Below are 27,334 nucleotides of genomic sequence, written 5' to 3' on the forward strand. Positions count from 1 at the left end.
GGTGTAAAAATCTTCAGCTGCAGAAACTGACCGGATTAGAGATGAGCTTCTGTAACAAATAGTGATTTATTCTGATCCTTATATGTTAAACGTTTACTGCTATTTAAAAAGATAAATTAAAAAGTTGAAGTAAGCAGCAGAATTAAAAAAATGAAAGAGGAATAAACAACTTCGTAGAGTTCTTAATTAAAGCTGAATTCCTTACGGACTCATTCGTCCTCTGCAGTGAAACCAGAGCTGATGAGACAGTCGGGGTAAATAGAGTCTTTATGCAAAGATTTGCATAATGAGTTCAGTGAAGATTAATTCCTGTGTGACTAATGTTGGCATTTTGTTATTAAAGAATCACAAATGTTCCATTTCTGCACTTTAAACCTGAAAGGGAGAATTAATTTAAGCCATGATGTCAGATGAGTTTTCTGCTTTTGAACTTAATTACAAGAGAAAAAGAAGACATCTTTGTTTTGGTTGTCAGAAGATAATCGGGCTAATATTCGTCTCTCACTGTGCTGCAGACAAACTTTTCCTTTTTGGTCTCAGATGTCCAAAATACTTTTTTGCAGAGCATTAAACTGCATAATTAAAGTTTTATCTATTTTGTGTTACCTTGTGAGACATGATGAACAGAAAAGAAGAAAACGACAGGAAGTAGTTTGTCACGCCATGTTTTTACGCATGAACAAACTTATTCAGGTGTGATTTTAATCGTGTTTCTTATCAGCAGAATATTGACCAAGTCGTATTGGGCAGCTTCTGACTGGTGAAGGAAATCTGCAATCAAACATGTTTATTGTCCTTTTAAATGGAGACAGCAACAGCTGTGTACCAACTTCCTGTTCCATGTACTTTAAGTGACACAGCGCCCCCAGAGGTGAGGTGCAGTACTGCTCTGCCTCACCCCAGACTACTTTCTTATATTTGAACAGGTAACAAGCAAATTTACCATAAAAATTTAAATCACACAGAAATAAATGTATTTAACAATGAAGTGGACAAACTGATCATCTCTTCTGGTTTTACTTGACATGACTGTGGCTGTCCAGTGACTGTCCTCACTGGTTTCTAGCAGAAACTGAAAGAAAAGGTGATTTCATCTGGCTGGCCGTGCTGCTCTTTATTGGTTTAAAATGCTTTTGATGATCTGCACCCATTTCTTATTACATATTTTGAACTTTTGAGTTGAAAGATGGCGACTTTTCTCTCTTAGCATGACTTTTCACTAGTGGTGGTCATCTCAGTCACATCTGAACATCAACACCGAAGTGATCCAAAGCGCTTCAGGGGAAGCATTTTTCTCTCTTTGTATTTCAAATAACAATTTGTTTTCCCACCAATCCCTCTGATGCTGATCCATCTCCCTCCCACAGACCCTCCAACGCCGGCCAGGACTGTCCTGGAGTCAACTACGAGTACCAGCTGTGCAACACAAACGAATGCCCCAAGCACTTTGAAGATTTCCGAGCCCAGCAGTGCCACGATCGCAACTCCAACTTTGAGTTCCAGAATGCCAAACACCACTGGCTGCCGTATGAGCACCCCGACGGTAAGCCAGGGAAACCGGCAGCCTGCTGCTGCAGTGGGATGAAAATCAACGGTTTGGTGATGTGGCTTCAGGCTGAACCGAGGGGATCATTCACCGCCTTGTAAATATTGTTTATAGCTGCAGTGTGTCACTTTGATAAAGAATATGTCTTTACATGTTTGTTAAAAATGCCAGGAATCGTCCATCCTGAGCTGCTATAACCTTCTGAAGAAACGCACCGTTCACAGAGTAACTAGTTACATTTACTCAGTTATATTTTCTTGAGTAACTTTAAAAAAATAATTTTATCATGAATTATTTTTACTCTTGAGTAAAATTTCTGGATTTTCTACCCACCAAATGAAAATCCTGTTTTAACCAAAAATTCACCAGACTCAGACACACACCTGCAGCTTTTGTTAAAGTTTTATAAGTTTTTATTGAAAGAAATTAATTTAGAAATATTTATTTTGCCTTAACTTTATAATTTGATTATGTAATTTTTAAATATTAAATGATTGATAGTCTGATCAGTTACTCATTACTTGTTTAGACTTTTTACCAAATACTTTTTAAATTTTACTTGAGTAAAAATATGTTGAAGTAGTGCTACTCTTACTTAAAAACAGTTTTTAGATACTTTACCGAACTCTGACAACTAAAAACAACCAATCAGAGCCAGGAGGCGGGTCTTAGTGCTGTCAATCATACTTGTTTATGCGCTACTAAATGTGCTAATGGTGGAGAAACAACTTTGGCTCACCTGAGATGAAGCAGAGAGCCAGAATGAGATTGTTAGCAACACATACACAAGCATGATTGACAGCATTAAGACCCTCTTGGCTCTGATTGGTTGTTTTTATGCATTTCGTCAGAGAAGGAGATCGATCTTTTCACAGATTATCTTTCTTATGTTATTCTGTCATAGTGACAGTTTTACCAAATAAGTAAAAGACCTTTTAGTTTTTATAAAGGTTACGTACCGCAGCTTCAAACTTTATAGCAGTTTGTTCTATTATCACCACCAGGTACAATGCATTGTTCTAAAATTTAATGCGGGAGACCATAGAGTGGAGGATGATTGAGAAGAGGAAGGATTCAGGTTTACTGTTTGGTGCATCAGAGTCAGTAAAAATCGGCTTTTTGTTTCATTTCCATCTATGAATCTTTAGACAGCCGAAGTTTTGCAGGATGACAAATATTATCAGGTTTTGTTTGTGACCACATATATCGTTTTACATGTAGTTTACATAATTTTTTCTCATGTTCTCTATAAAACTATCTTTATATTGAAATAAAATTATCTGAATTCTGAAAACAATCAGTGGCGCTTTTAAGTAGCAATTAAAAATAGCTGAATATCATATACATTCTACCTTCTTTTATAGATTATTTTGAAAAAAATATATTAATCACGTTCGCACAGTTTACAATTATGCATTGCTTTGTGTAGGTCTGACTCATAAAATCCCCCAAATTACAAATTTGAGTTTTGTTGTTGACAAAGCATCACAACACAGGCAGAAACACTTTGACAAAGTGAGACAATGTATTCTCCAAACACATTGTACTTTTTCTTCAATGTTTTTCACATTTTCACTGCTTGTTCTGCTTTGTACAATTTAGAGCCATCTTTAAAATTCACCCTTTGCTTCAGGATGATGATCCCTGTTTTGCTGCTGCATCACACATAATTGTCTATTTCGTAGCAGAAAATGTTTTTATCAGACTCCACTTTATGGAGCTCTTTACACCTGCAATGGTCTGGAGAAGCAAAGCTTCTTAACAAATAATGCAGTTTAATCCACTGAGGGAGTGGAAGGGAAGCAGGTGGAAAAGTGAAAGTCCACAGAAAACTGGGGGCTTTGAGAAATCTGTGCACAATTTAACAAAAAGAGGATAAAGAAAAGTTTAAGACGATCCAGATTTTTGTCAGTCAGTTCAAGGTTTGGAGAACCTGTTGGGTTTAGATATTCTTAAATTGTTTTTTATTTATTTGTTTTAAATGTCTTAAAATGTTGCAGATGGAGTTTTAGGACCATTGATGATTAAAAATAAAATCTGACTGAAGATTAAATAGAAAATATGCAGATGCATCTCCTAAATTTCTCTTCTTTTTTTTAATAGAGATTTATTTGACATAAATAAATACATATATGTATGTGCCACACATATATGGTGTGGCACTTTACATCAATAAACAAAGAAAAAGAAACATAAAATGTTTAATTAATTAATATATTTACTACCTGCTGTTTTTAATCTAGGTAAACTTTTGAGTTTCTTTTTTTCTGGCTTTACGATTTCTAAATATATATGAAATTTCTGCCTTTAAATATGGAAAAATGTAATTTTTTTATGGTTTTCTTTTAAATATGGGAAATTAATCTTAAAATTTAGCAAAAATGTACTCTCCTGTGACCAATTATTATTTTTTATTTTAGTTGTAATACCCCCATGTCGTACCAACACGATCATGTATTTTCACCATAAACTCCATCAGTTGTTTCTGTTTTATTGGTTTATATGATTATTTTCAGATCTCTTCATGCTTCAGTTCAACACTGTGGTGTTTGGCTGTTTGAAAGGATCAATATGACACAATTTCATGCCACTGCTGTGTCAAATCTACATTATATTAAGTGGAAATGGGTTTATTTTCTATGTGGCTCCTGACACAATATGTCGTCTTATTATGTGTCTGGCAGGTCATCTTGTCGACTTGACTATCAAATTATCTTTTATTCCCACATCAGATGGGTTAGAAATTGGATAATAACTTCCAATTTTGTCTGGCATCTGCTTTTGTGATATTTAAAACATATTTATTTGGAGTTATCTTATTGAGATTGGATCCAAAGAAGCAATAACTGCACAAGCAATCTAGGAAAATAATAATATTGAAAACATTTAGCACACTTAGCTTACAGTAAGTTGTATTTTCTAGATAAGTGCTAAATTATTTGGCTGTTTTGCAAACTTTCAGTTGACCTCTGTGTGGAATATTTGGTATCAACTAAAATTAGCGCTTTAGCATTAGCTTCCTCTAACCACTCTGTTGGTGTTGTGCTCTAGTGTTAGCAGTGCTAATGTTTATGATTAGTTCTTTAGGGTTAGCACAACTAACTCTGCAGTTAGCCTTTCCCACCGCAGCTGCATGAAAACACTCTTCAGGTGAATCCAGGTTTCCTTGGATTCTTTTTGTAATTAAAAATAAATTGGCATTGGACATTTACTGCACAGTCACTCCTGCTACCCAGTTTATATGAATGCTAGCCATGTAGTTGCTGCAGCAATCACTCAATATTAGCATTAGCATTACATAAGCTTTTGCTGAACTACTCACCTCTACATGTCAAATGCTCAAAGTGGCAGAGAAATATGACCTTATATTTAATTAATTTCATTATTAGCTATTTGATAACTCGCTGGGATCCAGTGTTTGTGTGTAGAGAGCATTTAAACTTATTAATTAATTAATTTGTTCATAATACTTCATAGACAGGACAGTCTCTCCAGGTACTCCGGTTTCCTCCCACAGTCCAAAAACATGACTGTCAGGTAAATTGGCCTCTCCAAATTCTCCCGAGGTGTGAGTGTGTCCTGTGTGTCTCTGTGTTGCCCTGCAACAGACTGGCGACCTGTCCAGGGTGACCCCACCTCTCGCCCGAAACGTTAGCTGGAGAGGAACCAGCAACCCTCCTGACCCCACTAGGGATAAGGGTGTAGAGAAGATGGATGGATGGATGGATGGACATGACAAAACTTGTTTGACAACATGGACTTTATTTTAACATGAAAGACATTTTTAACCCTACTGTGACACAGACTTCACAGTAACACAAGAAGCAGAGTAACAACAGATTATTATTAAGATAAAAGCTCTTTCAGGCCATCTACCCACTTTCTGCATCAGCTTCATCCTGTCCACAGAGAAATGTGAGACATCCAGAACATGTTGTAAGAACATCAACGAGACGCACAGGACAGAGCAGCATGCTCACACGTCCAGTCAGGGGACATTTTCCCAATTACCTGACATTTATTTGATCTATGTGGAAAACCGAACAACATGGAGAAAGCATCAGCTCCACACTGAAAGGCACCAGTTCAAACGAGAAGAAAAGAGAAGGAGCCATTTTCTCATCAAAGCCCTGCAGATTTCACGGGAGTAAAATCGTACAAGTAGGAGAGAAAGATTTCAAGTTAATCTCTGGTGTCTGATTGGCGATGCAGTGAAGTGAGTCACAGAAACTTACTGATGCTGCCATGGCAACCTTTGACTGCAGCTGCACAAAGCCGAGCTGCATTCAGGCTTTCACAGCTCACGTTTCCGTCACCGCTGCTAAAAACTGCTGCTGATGCAGTTATCCACATTTTGATTTACACATGACAACAGTTTCTGATTCACATCATAAAATAACGAAATCTTACCAAGCATTCTGGTCCAGTTATAGTCCAAATATCACTTGGAATAAGACAAAACTAACTTACAAGCAACATTTTAGCATTTATAGTAACCCGTTTTAAGTTAATAATGACTTAATATTGATATAAAAATCCACTTGGAACATGGAAAAATGTCTTAAGAGTGAAATAATGGAACTAGAACTTTTTCATCAATATTAAGGAATTATTTACTTAAAACAAGCTACTATAAATGCTGAAAAGTTGCTTGTAAGTTAGTTTTGTCATATTTCAAAAGCACTAAGATTTTTCCACGAGAAACTGGACTAAAAATACTTGGTAACATTTTGTGTTTTTGCAGTGAAGCGTTTTAAAAACTGAAAAATCAGCACAAAATGGAAAAGTCTTTAAAAGAGATTGTTTAGAAATTGAGTTGGTATTAAATTGTAAATATCTAGCAAATAATTCCCAACACAAAAATATTCCATTCAGAAATAGTTGGACCTTCTGATTACAACTAAATCCGTCTAAAAACGATGCAGTGTGTTTTATTTTTTCATTACTGGCTCTGACTAGCAGCAACCAGGTTAAAGCTAAAGGTAGGTTTCTCTACTTTCAAGAGTAATGAGATATTTGAAACTAGACCAAAAATACTCGATAGGATGTTGAGCTTTTGCAGTGTAGTAGCTTTATTTAACCAGGGTCTCTTAATGTCACTAACAAATAAACTGCGATCACTTTTAGCTCAGATATTTGTTTTATTATCTGGTCCATCTCAGCATCTGCGCAGACAGAACAAGAAACCCTAAATGAAACGATATGATGCACATATTTTTAGCAGGCGTGGGCATGTGGCAGGTTTTTTTTTTTGCATCAGCCTGCAGCTGGCAGAGAATAAAAGAAGGAAATCCTGCCAGGAAGTGGGCCGCAGGTGAACATGCATGAGGTACAAAAACTGGAACATCTGTGAGAGATGAGTTCTGTTTGAGATCATATATCTGAATGAGATTTAAATATAAAAAAGATTGAGGTTAAATGTGTGTAAACTTCTGTTTGCTTTGTATTTATGCCATTCAGATTTGGGATTTGTCAAAATAAACTGGTGTTTAGTTTTTACCTCCAGTCAGAAGAGTCTTTCTATTTCTCTGCAACTCTTCAGGGATTAGTGTTAATTTAGTGCAGATTAATTATTTAACTTATAATATTAAGTTAAATAATAAATGCCCTGCATACAGGTTGAAAAACCTACTGAGTTTTTAACTAGCAGAGAAGGACTGTTACTTTACAGATGATTATTTTGGCATGTCAATATCAACAAGCATAGTAAGCAAACAGTAGCTGTGTTTCCATTGACCATGTAAATGCACAATTTGACTTTTCAAAACTAAGTTTCTTTACGGAAACACTCATTTTTCGATGAAACGTTTTGATGTGGTTTTCTGGTAGAAATTGGTTTATTTTCTCACAAACCTGCAGTGGAAACACTTCTTTCACATCACGAGTCACATGATCACCGACCGGATGTTGCTACTGGCAGAAACAATGAAGAAGAAGACAACAGGAAGTAGTTGGAGAATAATGGAGTTTCATATTTTTTAATAATTTATCACATAAGTAAACTTAATCGCAGAACATCTGGATTCACACTGAGGTTTATTTACACAGGGAAACTCAGTTTGCTAATTATTTAAACTGTTGATTGAGCTGGATTTTATTTCAAGATATCCGATTAAATATCCCGCTTTTTAGGAAAAATCATTTAAAATCCATGTCATTTTTTCCCTTTCTGTGCACTACTTTATGTTTTATGCATCCACATATAAAATCCCACTAAAACAGAATTGAAAAGCTGAAGTGTCATTATTTGTCTGTAAGCTCAGCATTATTTCACAGAGGTCAGCTGCTCCACATCCAGTCTGCTTCTGGTCTATTAAATATCAATGTGACATAAAAAGACATGAATAAAAATCCCCTTCAAGTTTCAAAGCCACGGTGTAGCTCAGTTTTTCTTTTTTTTTTTTTTGTGTCAGTCTTTGTGGAATAGTCAAATCAGAGCTTAAAGAAAATTTGAAGTTGTTGACGGGCAGAAAAGCTTCATTAGTTACAAAAAAGAGACTTTCCAGTTCACAAAAGAGCACAAAGAAATGTTCTGCAAAAATATCCCGTCTGACTCTACAGCTGAGTTTTCCTTCTTCCTGTTCGAGTTAAAATCATTTTAATGCAGGAGGAATCAGAAATGATGCTCTGCTGTCCTGCATCATGTAAGAACAGTTTGAAAAGAAAACCTTTGAAACTATTTATTTTTGGAAAACAAATACTAGAATAAAATAAAAATAAGAATTTTGCTTTGGGTTTGACATTTTGGAAACTGTTGGCTTAGACATTTAGCTCTGGTGTTGATGGGCTGTTGTTCCAAATCAGACACATGAAATGTCCCCAAAATTCATAAACTGTCTCGATGTTTCATTACTTGAACATTTTGTTTTACTTTTTACCAATAAAGAGCCAATATTTCTCTCCAGTGTACGTCTTTGAAGAATCAGATGTTCCAACAGTTGTGAAAAAACAGACTTTAAATTTTGTCAGGTGCCATCATTAAAATCAATATACATTCAATATGTTGATCAATTTTCCATGTATTATGTTTAAAAAGAAAGTGTAGACAGGTGGGTTTTAGTGTTCTTTAAAGGAACTCAGTGTTTCGACTGTTTTTCAGTTTTTGGAAGTTTGTTCCAGATCTGTGGTGATTAGAAGCTGAATGCTGCTTCTCCATGTTTGGTTTTGTATTAGTTTGTATATGAACAAAATTGTCATCATTTCTCCATTTCAGCTCTAGAGAGTCGGACTCTCTGACTCACTGAATTCAGTTAGCTTCTATCTGTGTTTTTTTCCTTATTTATGAGACAAAAACTTCAGTCCCTTAATAAATCAGGCTGAGACGCCTTGCAGTTCAGCACTCTGAGCTGATTAATCATAAATAATGTAATAAATCCAGCGCAGTCTGTTTTTGAATATAGCAAGTTTCCTAAACAGGCTTCCAGGAAGAGAAGCTTTGAGCTAATTGTCTTGTTAGCTTGTGCTGTACCGGCTTCCTGGTGCTTTGTGTTTTGCTCCCACACACTTTATAGGATATTAATTAAGATTGTATCAAATGTTCAAGTTTATTAGAAGTTGCAACAAGGCAGCTCAAAGTGCTTCAGATCATAAAAATACAAAGTCATAGAACACCCAGTCAACTCTTGAAGCATTCCATCGTTAAACATCAGAATGTTGATTGATGTTTAGTTTATAATGTTTCAAAGGCAACTCAGGTGGGTTTGTAGCCTTGATTTAAAGGAACTCAGTGTTTCCACTGTTGTGCAGTTTTCAGGATGTTTGTTCCACATTTGTGGTGCTTAGAAGCTGAATGCTGCTTCTCTATGTTTGGTTCTGGTTCTGAAGCAGAGCAGAACCAGAAGACCTGAGAGGTCTGGAAGGTTGCTATGACAACAGCAGATCTTTAAGCTGTTCAGTGATTTATAAACTAGTAGCAGTGATTTAAAGTCTCTTCTCTCAGTGGAGGGACTGTAGAGCTGTGTGGTGTAGAGCTGGGTGATGTAGAACTGGGAGATGTAGAGCTGGGTGGTGTAGAGCTGGGTGGTGTAGAGCTGGGTGATGTAGAGCTGGGTGGTGTAGAGCTGGGAGATGTAGAGTTGGGTGATGTAGAGCTGGGTGGTGTAGAGCTGGGTGGTGTAGAGCTGGGTGATGTAGAGCTGGGTGGTGTAGAGCTGGGAGATGTAGAGTTGGGTGATGTAGAGCTGGATGGTGTAGAGCTGGGTGATGTAGAGCTGGGAGATGTAGAGCTGGGTGGTGTAGAGCTGGGAGATGTAGAGCTGGGTGGTGTAGAGCTGGGAGATGTAGAGCTGGGTGGTGTAGAGCTGGGTGATGTAGAGCTGGGTGGTGTAGAGCTGGGTGGTGTAGAGCTGGGTGATGTAGAGCTGGGTGGTGTAGAGCTGGGAGATGTAGAGCTGGGTGGTGTAGAGCTGGGTGATGTAGAGCTGGGTGGTGTAGAGCTGGGAGATGTAGAGCTGGGTGGTGTAGAGCTGGGTGGTGTAGAGCTGGGAGATGTAGAGCTGGGTGGTGTAGAGCTGGGTGATGTAGAGCTGGGTGGTGTAGAGCTGGGAGATGTAGAGCTGGGTGGTGTAGAGCTGGGTGGTGTAGAGCTGGATGGTGTAGAGCTGGATGGTGTAGAGCTGGATGGTGTAGAGCTGGGAGATGTAGAGCTGGGAGATGTAGAGCTGGGTGATGTAGAGCTGGGTGGTGTAGAGCTGGATGGTGTAGAGCTGGGAGATGTAGAGCTGGGTGATGTAGAGCTGGGTGGTGTAGAGCTGGGAGATGTAGAGCTGGGTGGTGTAGAGCTGGGTGGTGTAGAGCTGGGAGATGTAGAGCTGGGTGGTGTAGAGCTGGGAGATGTAGAGCTGGGTGGTGTAGAGCTGGGTGGTGTAGAGCTGGGAGATGTAGAGCTGGATGGTGTAGAGCTGGGTGGTGTAGAGCTGGGTGGTGTAGAGCTGGGTGATGTAGAGCTGGGTGATGTAGAGCTGGGTGTTGTAGAGCTGGGTGATGTAGAGCTGGGTGGTGTAGAGCTGGGTGGTGTAGAGCTGGGTGATGTAGAGCTGGGTGATGTAGAGCTGGGTGTTGTAGAGCTGGGAGATGTAGAGCTGGGAGATGTAGAGCTGGGTGGTGTAGAGCTGGGTGATGTAGAGCTGGGTGATGTAGAGCTGGGTGGTGTAGAGCTGGGTGATGTAGAGCTGGGTGATTTTTTTAGGCAGACCTGTTTGAGACGCTGCTGCAGTAATAATGCAACTAAAGATAAACACGTATATGAGTTTCTCTAATGCTGAGACATCAGTCCTTTAATCCTAGAAATGTTCTTCAGGTGATAGAAGGCCGGCTTTCTAACTGTCTTTATGTGTCTCTGAAGGTTCAGGTCAGATTTCAGCCTGCTCTTTGGTTTCCAGCTGCAATAACTGAAGCTGTTCATTGACTCCAGATCGTGTAGATGTTGTTTCTATTTTTTTGCTTTATCTTTCACTAGAGATTCAAAAGCAGAGTTTCAGCAGCTGCTGTGTTTTATTTTGAACCGTTCTGCTAGCTAACAAGCGGTGCCACCTGTACTGCCAGTCCAAGGAGACCGGAGACGTGGCGTACCTGAAGCAGCTGGTGCAGGATGGGACGCGGTGCTCGTACAAGGACGCCTACAGCATCTGCGTGCGTGGAGAATGTGTGGTGAGGAGTTTTTAAAACAAGGTTTCATCATGTTTGAATCTGCATCACGCTGTTTGAACAGAGATCTTCAATCAAAGTCATGTTATCTGTCATCAACATTTGAACAAGTTCAAAGAAAATCTGATGTTTTTTAAAGACATAATCTGCAGAACCGCACCGCTCATGGTGGAAGCATGTTGGATTAGCTCTGCTGCATTAGCACCCTGGTCTGAACAAAGCTTTTGAAGAGCTTTGTTCAAACGTTTCAGTTCAGGCACTTAGACAATCATTCCCTCTGGTTCTGGACGCTGAGCGGCTGGAAGGATTTTAGCTTTTACTTTCTTTACTGTAATGATTCATAGCCGTTGCAATAAGATTGTTTTTTACAACCAAGAGATTAGCCTCTCAAAAACTCCTCAAATAAATCAAGAACTAGGACCAGAAATTCCAGAAGAGTTGAAAAGGAGAAGCAGGAAGTTTAAACTCAACTTTTCCATCAGTCATGTTGGACACTCAGCATGACTGATATTGGCCAAAGTATTTTTGGTCTCATTTCCAATGCAAATACCTTAATACACTTGAAATAAGACAAAACTTACAAGTAACTTTATCAAGATATAAGACATAATTTTATAATATTGATGGAAAAGTACAAGTTATTTAACTTATTACACAGGAATATTTCTTGTCGTAAGTGAAATCTTCTGCCAGTGGAGTTAGCATGTTTCCTCCTTAGCAAGTTCATTTCTGCAGCTCATTTGAACAGTTCTGGACTTTAACGACTAACAGCAGCTTGAACATCGTCTTAGTAAATCTGCCGACTAAAATAGAAGTCGAAAAGCTTTTCTCTGCTTCTGCTTACTCAGTGATGGTTAGCCAGAAGCTAACGGGTGGGTGCTAATCGTCGCCTTGTTGTGTTTTATGGTTGTGCAGAAGGTCGGCTGTGACAGAGAGATCGGCTCCAACAAGGTGGAGGATAAATGTGGTGTTTGTGGTGGAGACAACTCCCACTGCCGGACCGTGAAGGGAACCTTCACCCGGACTCCAAAGAAACCAGGTAAGGTCACCTGGAGCGGCGCGTGGCTGCTAGCATGTCTGATACACAGCTAGCTAGATGCTTCCTGGTCTGGTTGTTTATTCAGGACAGTTTAACAAAACCAGACAAAAATAAACAAAAAACTACATAGTAAATAACGAAGGAACAGCTTGCTAATTTTTTACATTAGAAAAATCTGAAAAGTGTGGCATGCATTTGTATTTAGTCCCACTGCATTTGGCTCCACCCATCTTCCTCAATATTGCTCCTAATGTTGTTGCTGTTTAAATATATTTACTCTATGATTTAGCTAATATGTGTTTTCATTGTTTTATGCTGATTACACAGACTGTTTTAGGTTAATTATTAAATCAATAGTAAATTAATAATTAGTAAATCAAATTAATATGACTACTATTAATAATTAAATCATGTATTGTTTTAGCAGAAACATAAAATAGTGCATGTTTAATTTGTACTATTAAATCCCTTGAGTCAGCCTTATATAACCATTAAAGTTGTTAATCCCTGGATGAGTCGAAGGTTTTGATTATCAGAGTGAAACTTTACACTTTCAGCCTCCAAGGCCTTTTTTATTGTTGCTTCTCATTCATTCATTACTTCTTGTAATTTTATAATGGAAAGCTTTTAAAACCACTTCTAAACACAAACCTTGAGGAGAAAATCACAAGCAAAAAGGCTCATATTAAAACTCAAGGTTGAAAAGCTCCCATAAATTACAGAGCTGTGATTTGTTTGGTCCGAGTTTGAGGAAATCACTCCTGCAGTCGCTCTGCTGAGAAATGCCAACATTTGGTTTAAAATGACAAAGTTCTGAATAATCTGTTAATAAAAGCAGACGGAACCGGTTTGTGTTCTAACGTCATGAAAGAAACCCCAATAACTACAAACCTGAGAGACGTACAGAAGAGCCTCACATTTCAGACTTCTGTTGCAAGATGAAGAAATTCCTAATAAATTTGACTGTCCTGACTGCTGCAGGAAAGCTTCTCTGTTTGAAAAATTAGAGTTTAGGTTTCATTTAATGTGGGAATACTTTAAAGGTTTAAGTGGTACAGAGAGATTTAAATGGATTAATGTTGATGTGCATGAGAGGAGCAGGAAATCATCAGGTCTTTTATCTTCTACCTGTGACGGCGTACTGGGGACATTTTAGATGAAAAAGGAGAAAATTTCCACCAAAAACAACAAAAAATTCTGAGTTTGAAGAGTCAAAATATTTTAACTTGAAGCTCAGAAAAAAACATTTGAAACTCAGAAATGTCCATGTTTTTATAGAAAATTTCTTAGAATATTCTTGAATTTAAAATTTTTTGCAGCCTGATGGTCTTTACGGTTACCAAACAGAGCTGAGGTCCCTGCAGAGCGCCGTGGCCGGCGGACAGACTGACATGGGGATTGTGCTTTTAGTCTTTAGTTGTGCAGATGCTCCAGGTCACACATGCAGGCTAAGAAAGAGCAGCTTGCAGAATGAAACTAAATTATGTTTCAGGACGAGCTGCAGTCACTTAAGAACCTGAATTACAATCACAACATGTTTCATTTTTTCATCTTTGCTGCATTTGCTCTTAAATGCAACATATAAAATCCTCTTTAGAAAATTTATATCAACAAAAATTAGATTTACTTGTGTCGTTAAATTTTACTTTTTAAGCTTATTGCAGTTAATTTTGTTGATGATTTTGAGATAAACATGCACAAGGAAAAACAGCTTAAGATTTAATCAATCAGTTAATCAATCAGGTTTATTTGTGCAGCATATTTCAGCATCAAGGCAGTTCAAAATGCTTTATATCCATCAATGATTTTTCTTTAATGTTCTATTTGAGCATTGCTTTAGAAACAATTGATAGAAACAGCCAATTTTGAAATAACTTCCTGATTTTGAGTAAAAAAAAATTAAATCTTTCTCTAGTTGAGGTGATTTTTGACTTTTTCCTGATTTTCTTTTCTAATTCAGGTCCATTTTTAGTGACCAATGAAGAACTCGTGTACATTTACATGTAACCTGCTTATTTTAAAATAACTTCGTGACATGAGCTCCTGTTAAAGTAAATACGTGGAAATTGAAAAGGTTTTTCTATAGGTTGTTGGTACAAAAGCATGCCACACTTTTCAGACATTTAATACATTTTGAAAACTATCATTTTGATTAATTTGTGATAAGTGAAAGAGAAGCTGTTGACTTGAACTTCTCACACCTGCAATTTATCACCTGAGTTTATTTTGAGGAACCTGCTGCAAAAATCCAGACACCACTTTGTAATCAGTAGTTATTTTCCTGCTACCTTATAATTACAACAACTACATATAAAGTAGATGATACATTAATAAGATCCTGAGTAAATGTTCAGATATTTCTGGTCCAGTTGAAGATGCTTAACTGTGTGTCTGTCCCAGTACTGAACAGATGGAAATGAGATTTTTCTGGACGGATATTAATGTGTGGAACGTTATGGTGACACTGGGAGGCTGAGTTACATTATGGAGGTGTAGAAACTGCAGCAACTTCCAGCAGATTGCTTGTTAATGTGCTAAATTTGCATTCAGAGACGATAAATTAGCCGTTTAGAGGAATTAGCCGGAGCAAATATGCCTACATAGGAAGCGTTGTTGTATCTTTTTAATCAAAGATGTAATTTCATTAAGAATCTTGGCTAAGCTTTATTAGTTTGAGCTTTTACACATTCAGCTTCACACATTGCTAAATTAACCAGATTGTCTCTTAAAGAGGAAAATGCCTCCCTGCAGAGCCGACAATAAGCTGGAAAAGACATGTTTTGTTTTGTTTTTTTAGAAAAAGTTTTCTCTGTTTTAGCTGTGGGAATGAATAAATGACTAATGGATTCACGCTGAGGGTTTCTGTCTCCTCCTTTCAGCAGCCGGGATGTGATGAAGATTCATCACTAAAGACACTCTGAGCCTCAGTGTGAAAACTTTAGTTTTTTTAGCAAATGTTTCACTGTAAAAGCACAAAATCCTACCAAGTTTTATCTAGTTTTACTTGAAATAGGACAAAAATAACTTTTGCAGTGTTTTAATTAACCAGGCTTTCAGCAAGTTGTAAGAGCTGGTTTAAGTCAACAACTAATTAAAATGTATTTTAAAAAATGTTCTCCTCTCACCCAAACCTGTTTCTGCTCAGATCAAATCTTGCAAATTGTTTTCCTGTGTGGCTGCTGCTGATTGTAGCAACCTGCAAACGGACCCAGTATAACTCCTTAATGCCATTGGCTGAGAGGTTGCTAGGCAACGGTACTTTTCGTTCCAGCAGATAAAAATTTTAGCATCAAAGTTTGTGAGTGGAGATTTGATCCGAGCAGAGAGACGTTTTGAGCGTGAGGAGAAAAGTTTGAGAGAGCAGAGAATATTTGAAAGAGAGCAGAAGTTCCGAGCGCTCTCGACGTTTGGCAGTAAATGTCCTCCATATGAGTGAGTTTTGTCTTATTTCAAGTGAACTAAGACATGAGCACCAGACCAGAAACACTTGGTAAGGTTTTGATTTTGCAGTGTTTTATTTAACCAATCACCTTTTCTACAGGGAAACAGTTGAGCAAGAGAGAGCAAAATGACTCCCCACTGGTGGAAAACTCACCATGCAAGTATCCCAGACTGTAGTGCAGCTGGATGTCTAACGCTGTAGAAACCAGAAGAATCGCGTCTCAAACTGCTGTGACTAATTAAGTGTCTGTTTGGGTTTTCCTGTCTTTGCCTCGTTGTAGGTAGAAGACGTTGTTCGTTGTCGTGTTTGTGGCTTTAAAAAAGACAAACGTAGTTTTTTGGTTGGGGAAAACGTCGGTCAGAACCGAGCCGCCGGCCTCTGGAAGCAGTCCAGCGTGTAATTGGTGGCTGATTCAGTGGAACCTGAGTGGAGCGCCGGCGCTCGGTTCAGCCCGATGACTCACGTCCACAGGGCCAATTTATGACACAAACCTTTTCTTTCAGAGCTTTCATCAAACTTTTCTTTCCACGGAGGGCGCATGGCTGCTCTGACGTCCTCCAGATTTATTCTTTAACTCTTTTGAAAAGCGTTGATTGGAGCTTTGAATGCTGAACACACAGCACTCCTGTGAGCAGAGCCGGCTCTGAAATAAGAGCAGCACCACTGCAGCATATTTTTACTCAAGTAAAAGTAAAAAGTAGCTGCCAAAAAAATGACTCGGTAACAGAAAAAAGTATTTGGTAAAAAATCTACTTGAGTGCTGAGTAACTGATCAAATGATCAATCATTTAATATCTAAACTGCATCATCAGACACAACAAAATATAAAGTTAAGTGGAAATGTTGGTATCTTTAGGACAAAAATGACAATAATTCTTATAATTAACAAAAAAACAACAAAAATATATTTTTTCCGAATCAGTTTCTATTAAAAAAAACTTCTAAAACTTTAACAAAAACTGCAGGTGTGTGTCTGAGTTTGGTGAATTTCTGGTTAAAACATGTTTGTTTTCCATTCAGTGGGTAGAAAATGCAGAAATTTCACTCAGTTTAGAAAAGAGACACTTTGTGATAAAATTACTCAAGTTAAAGGAAAAATTACAGCGTAGTAAAAATACTTCTATAAGTACATTTTTCAAAAACGTTACTCCAGTAAGTAGTTACTGCCGTTCTCTGCCTGTGACTTTTCCCCGCCTGCTGCTTCCAGAGCGTCCGGTCAGTCGTTTTGTTGTGGATTCTTCTGGTTTGCTGATGAGAAACTTTCCTCCACAGAGTGCTGCTGCTGGGAGAGAAACGGCGACTAACTGATCTGTTTCTGTCTGAAGGGAAGACCAGAGGAGCCTTCTCTCTGCCCAAAGGAGCTCGCAATGTGTTTCTAAATGAAAGTGAGGAGTCTAGAAACGTTGTGGGTGAGTGGCGGCGGGTTTGTGAGCGGCGGACATCTGCAGCAGAAAACCACAAGTAGAGGAGAATAACTGCCTCGTTGAAACGGCCTGAAGTTCATTCACAGGTGGAATGAACTCTGCTCCATTACAAAAACACAACAATTCACAAAGTATTTTGGTCTAGTTTCTAATGCACTTAAAATAAGACAAAACTAACTTACAAGGAACTGGTCAGTTGAAATCGGCTCTGATTTTGGGAGATCTGTGATCAGCTGATACTGAACCACAGACTTCAATATCAGAAGTGAGAAAAGTGGATCAGTGCATCTCTAGTAATAAGTAATATATTCTGCCGGTGGACTGAAAACTTTTTCCTCAACCATAAGGAATTATTTACTCAAATCAACATCATCTATCTTACTAAAAAGTTTCTTATAAGCTAGTTTTGTCTTATTTATAGCGCATTGAGGTATTTGCTCTAGAAACTAAAAGTACTGATGTGTTTTTGCAGTGTTGGGCCCGTTTCAATGTGTTTTCTGTAGGAACATTAACTTGTTTTAACTTTGTCTCTTCTTCAAACGTCGCTGCGTAGATCCAGAGTGAAGAAACCTTCTGCAGAAGTCTGATGTCCGCTGCTGCAAACAAAGAGTTTAGTTCTAGATCTGCTTAACTTTTCTGTCTCCTCTCATCTTCCCTAACCTGCCGCTTCTGCTGCTGCTGCGCCGAAGGTTACCTTAAGATGTTTCATGTTCCTCCTGGAGCTAGACACGTGCAGATCCGGGAACACGAGGCCGACCCGCAGATCCTGGGTAAGTGGCTTCCCGCCGGACGCCGCGGCCCGACCTCACCGCCTCGCTGGAGCTCTAATGGGAAAATGTTCCCTAAAATCAGAGATTAGAAACTCTGCATAATTTATCTCTTGTCATTTTCTCAGCCCGAGAGAATCCAGTTGCTCATTCATTATTCATAAACCCATTAAAGAGTCGCTTTTGGGTCCCATCGCTTGTAAAAATATGTTTTTAGAGTTCGAGTCCACAGATGTTTCTGGCCACATGTCGGATGAGTCGGATTTATTTAGGCTCAGATCAACAGAAACAGGAGAAGAGTCTGTGTGAAGCCGCTTCATTTCTCTAATTCGGTAATAAAACCTCTAATGAAGACGTTGAACACTGAGAGGTTGCTGAGAGGCCATGGGAAGCTAACCGGCTAAATGACTTGGAAAATACCACAACGCATTTTAATGTTCAGATGAGCAAAGAAATCGTTAAAGCAACAACTGCCTGAAGGCGAAATGATCAGCGGAGGGTTTCCACAGCTTCATTGTGATGAAGCTCTTCTCCTCTGTCTGATGAAACGAGTCGCAGAAGTTTTGGTTAAAAGTTAAAGTTATGTTCAAACTCTCAGAGCTGCTTTCCACGTTATGTTTACTCTGTCAAATCTCTGGAAGCTGAAACACCGAAACGCAACACGATTACCTTTTAATTCTGTTTATTGCTTTGATTTCATACTTTAGTTTAATTTTCAATCATTTTTAAACTTTTTAAATGTTTTTTATTTAAATCAGAGGTGTTCAACATGGGGGTCGTGACACCTGGGGGGCCACAGGCGTACTGCAGGAAGGCTGTACAATTTCAGATTTTTGTATATTTTATCAAAATTCAAAGTTGTGTCTTTAAATACACAATAACATTCATGATAATCCAGCATGTAACAAATTAGTAGGAGGCATAAAATAATCTATATTCATTATATTCAGGTATATTTGGTGTTTGAACTATTAAAAATATCTAAAATGTTTAAACTTATTTTCTGAGTTTAAATCAGATAATCTCTCCATTATTAGAAAAAAAACAAATAACTATGATTGTTAGCAACCTTTGGAGTTGAAGAGGAAGCACCGGGTTCAACACGAGATGTAGAAAATAAACCAAGGAACCAACAAACCCTGAAAACCCGGTTCAGCATGAAAGTAATTTATTTTCACTGCTTTACTTCAGGGCTTCACCAGGAAGGAATGTTAGGATCTCCAAGGCCAAAGCAACAGAGACAAAAACCCAGGACTGAAAATAAAACAATGTTTTATCTGTCAAAACAAAAGTTTAACACCTGAAGCCCCTGATTGGCCACAGAGAATCCATAACAAGATGTCTTCAATAATTCACAAAACAAAAAGATATAATCACAGAATCAGGGCAAGAGATGCAGCATCATCCTGACAAAACTTCCTAAATAATTACATAATATTGATGAAAACGTTCTAGTTCCATTTTAGATTATTTCACTTATAACATGGGAAAAATGTCTTATATAAGTGTAAGATAAGTGAAATAATCTGCCAGTTAACACATATTTCTTGCTGAAAACTTGCATGTAAATTAGTGTGAAAACTTTAACTTTAGTTTATGTCACATTGTCTTAACTTCCCATCTCATTTCTGTTCTTTTCATGAACAGCTGAATCTGCAGTGTTTTAATTTACTGCTACAAATAAAAGCCAACAGGTTCTTTTAATGTAAATAAATAGACAAAATATATAAAATACATTAGTTTTACAGCTCTGAGTTTAGAGATTGTTTTACTTTCTCGACCAGTTTGTTGGATCAGATCTTTTGCTTCCTGTTCTTTTTAAACTGTTTATAAAAATAAATATAAATATGTTTCTAAATTCCATGTTAATATTTTTAAATATGACTTTCCTCTTTCTGTGTTTTTATTAATGGTGATACATCTGGAATAGGTCATTTTTCTATTTATCATTCCAGATCCTGATTTAAAGCTGTAACTTGTTTCCAACATTTATTGTGTAAAAGCTTTTCTGACCAGCAGGATTCGGTTGTTCATCCGATAAACAGCCGAATGCATTAAAGATGCAGTTTATCTTTGCCTTCATGTTTTGGAAATGACTCAATGAAAGTATAATTTATTTAGAACAAAAATAACCTTCGACTAAAGATGAGAGACGGTCTTTGAAGTAAACTCAGGTAAAATGACAAAGTAACTAATTACTGTTGTTTTCTGTCTGTAAAGTAAAAATAAAAAATAAGAAAGTGAACAATTTAATCAGATAAACTCTGAAACTAAACCAGCTGATTAAAGTCTTCTGGGCTGAATGATGAATAAATGAGACATTTTCTGACCTGAAGATATTTTTTTAAAATCAAAATGCACATTTATATAACATCACACTTTTTTCATTTAATTCTAGAGTGAGTTGAAATTTCTTGTAACAACTTTTTGATGTTTCTTTAAAAAGCCAAAAACAAAAGGTCAGTTTTTATATGTTTATGCATCTGATAGACAGCAGATGGGATCAGTCTGAGTTTTCTTTGTCAAAACTGTTTTTTATTATTAAAGTAGCAGAAAGAGACTTTTAAGCGGCGAGTTTTAAATGGTTAGTGACATTTCAAGTTTAATAATGATAAACTTGCAAAATGCAATAATTCTTTTAAACAGTAAAATACAATTATTTCTGAAAAAAGCTACAAAGTCCAAAAAAAGAACAGACAACTTTAAATGACACACAACAGAAAACTGAAGAAATTAAACGGTTTAAAGTTTGTACATTATTCTACGTAATTTGAATATTTTTCAACACAATTTAAACACCCGGTTTGTAGTTAAAGAAACTAGAAAAAAGTGAAGCAACTTTTGCAGAAAGTTCTTAAATGCTGAGGTTTAAACTGCGACTTCTTGGAGTTGATGTTTCAGTTTTCTGTCCTCAGAAAACTGAAACATTTATTCCACATGCAGAAACGCTGCTGCCCTGTTTTTGGGTCTGAGGTGGAAACCCGTCCTGAATCCTTTTCAAACACCTGGAACAATTATTTCTACGGAGCGCAGAGGAGCGGCGCCATCCGGCTTCTTATCGCCGCTCGGCTCAAAAGCCAGCATCTGTGAGGAACCGAACGGATCGCTCTCACGTCCGTAAAGGTAGCAGCGGCGCCAAACATTGAGCAGCAATGGTTCTGGAGCGACACACACACACACACACGCACTCACACACACACGCACACACACACACACACACACACACACACACACACACACACACACACACGGCCGCCTGCTGCCTCTTTGTCGTGGGAAAGGTTCGCTTCTGTCAGGTGGAGCTACAGGAAACATCCTGGCTTCAGAACAGAAGACCCGTCATGGCCGCCGTAAACCGCATGGCACCGTTTGGAATAAAAAAACTGAATGGAGGTGAAACTGCTGAGCAAATGGAATCACAAAAACATTTCCTTAAAGGAACTAAAATATGTTTGTTTTCTTTAAACTGATCCAGCATGCAGAAGGAACAACCTTCAGTTTCTTCAGGAAATTTTACTTCCTGAAAAAGCATCATTAAATAATAATCTTATTGAAAATGTGTAAATAATGACATTTAGTTTACAATATAAACCTAAAAATATATATTGCCCTAATAAACTGAATAATACATCAATATATTGTAATAAATAAAACACTGTTTATAACTGAATAAACATGAAGTGATTTAATTATTCCTTCAATTTTTGAACAAATTGCATTTCTCTTTTCTAAAGGACATTAATAAAGTAAACATTACAGTAATGCCTTAAATACTAAAATCCATCAACATTATTTTATGTCAGTTTGTTACATGTTGAACTAATGTTAATATAAAAACACAAACATGTTTCATCAGAAATGTCACGACCCTCTTAACAAACCTCCACGGCCCGCCTCTGTGGCACGACCCCCATGTTGAACACCTCTGATTTAAATACAAAACCCTGAAAATTAAACTAAGAGAATGTAATAAAACAAGAAAAATAATAAATAATTCTAAATCTTAGTGATCCAGTCCGTTGTCCAGTGGTTTGGTAATATTGGAATCAGATTTCCTGATGATTTCATCGTCGCTCTGACTTTGTTTTCCTTTGTTTACTGTTTTTGCCTGGGTTGTTTACAGTGCAGCCTGCAGGGAGCCCAGTATGAAAGAAAAGCGCCTCACAACTGATTACCTTTATTTCTTTTGTTTCCTGTGGCTGCGGGAAAAATCGATACTGCAGAACAGAAACGGGACCAAACAAAACACGAACCCAGCAGCTGAAAACGTTTCACAGAACCAGACCCGCTCATGTGAAGCGTCTGAAAGTTAACGACCCGCGCAGCATCAGAACCGCTCCTCTTCATCAGTAAACGCTCTTCTTCTGCCGTCATTACCTGAAAAATGACGCTGAGAGAGAAATTACTGAGCTGCTTATTCTTCAAACTGCTGTTTTCTCAAAACTCGCATCTCCTGTCAATGTTACAAAATATAGAGCGCTGCCTTGAACCTAAATAATCAGGGCCGGTTTCCTCTGGTGCACCTGCTAACTAATGGAAAGTCACATCAAACTGTGGGGTTTTAATGGCCACAAAAAGAATTTCGATTTTCAGAACCAGTGATTGTGCAGGTGCTCATTAAATCCTGCTTCATAATGGCTGGAAAAACAAGAAGCTTGAGGCCGTCTGTGTTGGGAAAAAGTTTTTTCTAAGGACAGTAAATCACCTCGCTGAGTTGTGAAGCAAACGGAGCTGCTTTCACCATCTGCAGTAAAAAAAAGAAAATCCAAACTGCAGATTGATCTGTAACGAAGCGGTTCATTAATTTACCCCTTAAAATGCCAAAGTGATGATCAATCTCTGCTGGTTTTCAGTCTGGCAGTCACAACATTTAACTGAGTCTCATTAATGGCAGTAAATTAGTCGTCAATAAGGCCAAACAATCAGTTATAAGTCATACTGTTGTTAAACTTAAACAACTTGTTTAGTTGTATGTGAGACATTTATGGGGTTTTCTTCTGTCTGTTCACTTCTTTTATCTTTTCAGCCTTATATTTCTAAGTAATTTATGCCAGCACATTTTAATGTATATAATTAATTTTAGTTTAGATAATGAGATATAAAAAATAGAAATAGAAAAATATAGAAATTTGCTTTAAGTCAATTATTCCTTAATATTGATCTCATACTAGATCCACTGGCAGTTTTTGCTGCTTATAAAATGTGAAACTGTCTTCAGTGACAAAAATCCACCAGAGGAATTTTTATTTGATTAATAAGGAATTATTGACTTAAAACAAGGTGCTATGTGTTGGTTAAAATGTACTTGTAAGTCAGTTTTCTTATTCTAAGTGTACAAAGATATTTGCATGCATTCAGTGACTACAGTGAAAATGAGGTTTTGTCACAAAAAACTTCTTTATATTTCACAACTGGTTTAAAAATATCTAAAAACACATTTTTGTGTCTGTCAAAATCTGCCCACAACTGTGAATTTTTGCAAGTGCATAAATATTAAAGTGCCAGCTACAACAGCATCAAAATGTGCATTTAATTATCCATTTTATAATTTTTTTCTTAGTAAAATTTAGATTTTTTTTTCACTGTTTGTAGAAAGTTTAGTTTGTGCACCAGAGAAAAAAGTGTCTAAAGCTCCTATTACATATTTCTGATTAATGTTGATATTTAAATAATCTAAGCCCTATCATAACCTTATGCTTATGCATGTCAGTGCAATCAGTGTCATTGTGTGATTAACTGATTTATAATAAATCAGAGCAGAGGCCGGGCTGGTGGAGGAGGTTCTCTGGACATTTCTTCAGTCTCATCATTTCTCCCATCGAATGACTGATTGCAGCAATCAAGAACCAGGCAACAGGACACTACATCCTCAACGGGAAGGCAGACGAGCTGAAGTCCAGGAGCTTCATTGAGCTGGGAGTGGAGTGGCACTACGTCCTGGAGGGAGACGTGGAGACGCTGCACACCGACGGGCCTCTGCACGACCCCGTGGTGGTTCTGGTGAGGCACCGCAGCACAGAGGCTTCAGAAACAGATTCAGGCCACTGAAACGTCAAGAAACCTCTCCTAACTTACACTGCAAAAACACAAAATCCTACCAAGTCTTTTTGGTCTAGCTTCTAGTATTAGAAAATAAGACGACACTAATTTACTAGTAAAGATTACTTGAAAATATTTAATGATTTTTGTAGTGCAGGCATTTTAAAATTGAAATTTCAAGAGTTTTCAGCACCTTAAAGTGGACCTATTAGGATAAATTTACATTTTGTTCTTACATTTGAGTCTAACTGCTTATAAAAACAGTCCAAGCGCTTAAAAAACCACCCAGACATTTTTTTGGTGTCTGAAAAATGAGCCATTTCAAAAACATCCTGATCGTTTAGTCACATTGGACAGGTATTGCACCGTTACCTAGCAACCTAGCTCCACCCTGTCTCCTAGCAACCCAATCTGAGCTCCAGCACATTTGGTCAGCTGGTTTTGTTGTGGACATACCACTCAGAAACCACTTGCTGCTTCCTTGTTGGTTGTGCAGGAGGCTCCACTTCTGCATTTCAAAGATGTACAGTTGTATAATTATGCAGACTTTTGCAGCCATTGTCACATAAAAATGTAAAAGTTGAGTTTGGGGGGCGTGGCCAGCAGCAGCTTATTAGGATTTAAAGTGACAGAGGCCCTAAAACAGCTCAAAATAGGCAAAACTGAGCAAACTAAAGTCTCATCATTTAATGATTTTGTGTAAAAAAATGTAATAAATATGTTTTGTATCAATAATAGACAGATTCTAACTCAATCGAGGACCAATAATAGGTCACCTTTAACATGGAGATATCACCACTTCTGTTTACACTTTAAACATCGTTTCTAACCAATAAGATCTGACATTCATCTTCTGTGACATTTTATCAGGTTGACACACAGAGATGATGCTGTGTTAATCTTTTAAGGGCTGTCCAGTCGTTCTAAGCCCAAAGCAAAAGCTGTGCCCACATTCTGAGCGCCAGTGGAGCCTGTTCCCAGTTGGACTCCAACGATTCTGCTGCGGTGTTCATGGACAGGATGATGATCCTTCTGTCTGTGATTTTCATTTATGTTCTGATCTTCTAAACCAGAAGAGTCAAAATCATTTTCATTCTGGGCAACATCAACATCATAAATGTCTGAAAGGTTGGTTGTGCCAAAATTCACCGATAAAAACTGCTAATATATGGATAAATAGACGTCTCCGCATTCGCCAAGTAATTCTTAAATTAAATAATATTGAACATCCAGGATTTCATGATTATTATTGTGATTTTTGCAATAAAAATCAAAGATTTTGATGATTTGACAAAATGTGCAGTATTTGCGCTTCTGTATGACGTTAAATGTGACTTTTTGCTACTCCTCGTATTGATAACTTGACATGGAGTAAAAAGTTCACTTAAACACTTAAACCCAATGATTTTGTTGATTTTTTGTGGAAAATTTTGAATAATCTCACAAATATACATTAGTGCGAAACACTAGCATGGAGTGTAGAGGGCCCCATAAAAAGTCATGACGGGCCGGATGTGGCCCCCGGGCCCTCAGTTTGGCAGGTTCTAACCCTCACTTAGCAGTATAATTTAATCTGAAGATTATTCTGAGACAAAGTGAATGAAAAGGTTTTAAATGAGTCATTGAGTCGTGACCATGTTATTATGCAGAGTTGCTCTGATGTATTTCAATAGGACGATAATAGCTTGTGTTTTTATTAAAGACAACACAGAAGTAGACGAGTAAAGAGGGAGTATTGCTCACCTCCTGGTGTCGCAGTGCTTTCTCTAACCTTCACTCACTCTCCTCTAATTACCCATTTCATCACGAGCCAATTACCTTAGCATGGCTGCACAATCAGCCGTCCTGGCTTTGTTATTTTCCCCTCCTATTGAAATTATCCACAGTTTATGTGAACAGCTCCAGTCTCATTGTATGGATCGGGCTGTAACGCGCCGGCATTGGGTTTCACTCTCTTCCTGGTTTGTAGATTATACCAAAGGACAATGAGACACGATCCACATTAATGTACAAGTACATCATCCACGAGGACTCGGTGCCGGTCAACAACAACAACGTGATCCAGGAGGAAGCGTACGAGTGGGCCCTGAAGAGCTGGTCTCCGTGCTCAAAGCCCTGCTCTGGAGGTAAATCATCACATTATCCTTCGGTCACAAAGGTCTGGCTGCTGACGCACTGCAACATTTTCTACTTTAAGTCCCGCCGAGCAGCAGGTGCTTATAAATTATGATCCCAGTTTAATTCTCACACTTTAAACGAGTTTAAGAAGTATGATGGAGTATTAGTGCCACACTAGGAGGAAATAAAAATTTTAAATTGACTATAAGATCCTAACATTACAAGAACAAAGTCATAATGTCACAAAATAATATGGTAATAAACAAAATATTTTAAACATTAAGTCCTGAAATTCACAGGAACAAAGTCATAATGTTACAAGAATAAAGTGGCATTATGATAATAAACACATAATGTTGCAAGCATAGTTATAAAACTACAAGAAATAAGTCATATTTTACAAAAACAAAGTCGTAATATTAAGAGAATACATTTTTAATCTTATAATAAACTCATATTTTGAGTATAGAGTCATAAAAATATGATAAAGTACATAAGCCACGATGAAGCTTGATTTTATTTTATCTTTCTATTTTTTTTTTTACATATTTTTGCCCTGATGTCGATTTTGGCCCACATGACATGAAGTTTGTCCTAAAGACTTTCCTTACGATTTGTTTTCTCTGTCCTGATTTACGGGCAGTCAGTCAGTCAGTAGGTTGTTATAAATCATCTGAATAAGTCATTTGAATAATTTTTTGCTCTTTACTCGTTTTAATCATTTGATGGGACCCATCTGTTGGTTTCTGAGTGCTGCCGCTCTGCCTGCTGTGGTTAAGGATCTTTTCATCCACTCCACTCTCTGCTCAGTGTCTGACGCTCTGCTGCATGAACCAAAAATAATTCAGCTTGTTTATTCATTTGATCGGTAGCCCTTAAAGTTGCAGCATGTAACTTTTATTATATTTGTATATATATATATATATATATATATTTTTTTTTTTACATATTTGTTGAAACTGTCACCATATCCTGACAGTACGAGACAGATAATCTGTTTAAAGATCGACATCCTCTGCCTTCTCCAGTGGTAACTAGAAGCAACCAATCAGAGCCAGGAGGCGGGGCTTAGTGCTGTCAATCATGCAGTTAGCAGAGCCTGTTGTGAAAGCTAATGATAATTAGTGCTGCAGATAAACGGTTTTCCTGAAACGGTAAGTTGTTTTTGCCCCTCTAGCAAGTTTAGCACCGAGTACATGAGGTTGATTGTCGTCCAGACGGCAGTAGCAGCTCAGGAAGGAGGAAGAGATCGATCTTTTCACAGATTATCTGTATCATAACAAACTGTCACATCATGGTGACAGTTTAACACGT

At 37.7% G+C, this 27,334-nt stretch overlaps 1 protein-coding gene across 2 annotated transcripts in view; it reads left to right on the forward strand.

Annotated features, from left to right (window-relative positions):
• adamts3 (ADAM metallopeptidase with thrombospondin type 1 motif, 3) overlaps positions 1-27,334 on the forward strand; it is a 144,431-nt gene that overhangs the window by 98,544 nt on the left and 18,553 nt on the right. The window contains exons 13-19 of one of the 2 annotated variants that reach the window (XM_015000265.2): positions 1,368-1,543; positions 11,061-11,194; positions 12,107-12,230; positions 16,998-17,081; positions 17,786-17,866; positions 23,700-23,863; positions 25,872-26,028. In XM_015000265.2, coding sequence (XP_014855751.2) covers positions 1,368-1,543; positions 11,061-11,194; positions 12,107-12,230; positions 16,998-17,081; positions 17,786-17,866; positions 23,700-23,863; positions 25,872-26,028 — 920 coding nt within the window. The remainder of the gene's footprint in view (positions 1-1,367; positions 1,544-11,060; positions 11,195-12,106; positions 12,231-16,997; positions 17,082-17,785; positions 17,867-23,699; positions 23,864-25,871; positions 26,029-27,334) is intronic. The other variant, XM_015000268.2, reaches the window with a different exon arrangement.

The sequence above is a fragment of the Poecilia mexicana genome, unplaced genomic scaffold, assembly GCF_051168715.1.
Source record: "Poecilia mexicana isolate PSO_F unplaced genomic scaffold, ASM5116871v1 scaffold_9, whole genome shotgun sequence".
Classification (NCBI taxonomy): domain Eukaryota; kingdom Metazoa; phylum Chordata; class Actinopteri; order Cyprinodontiformes; family Poeciliidae; genus Poecilia; species Poecilia mexicana.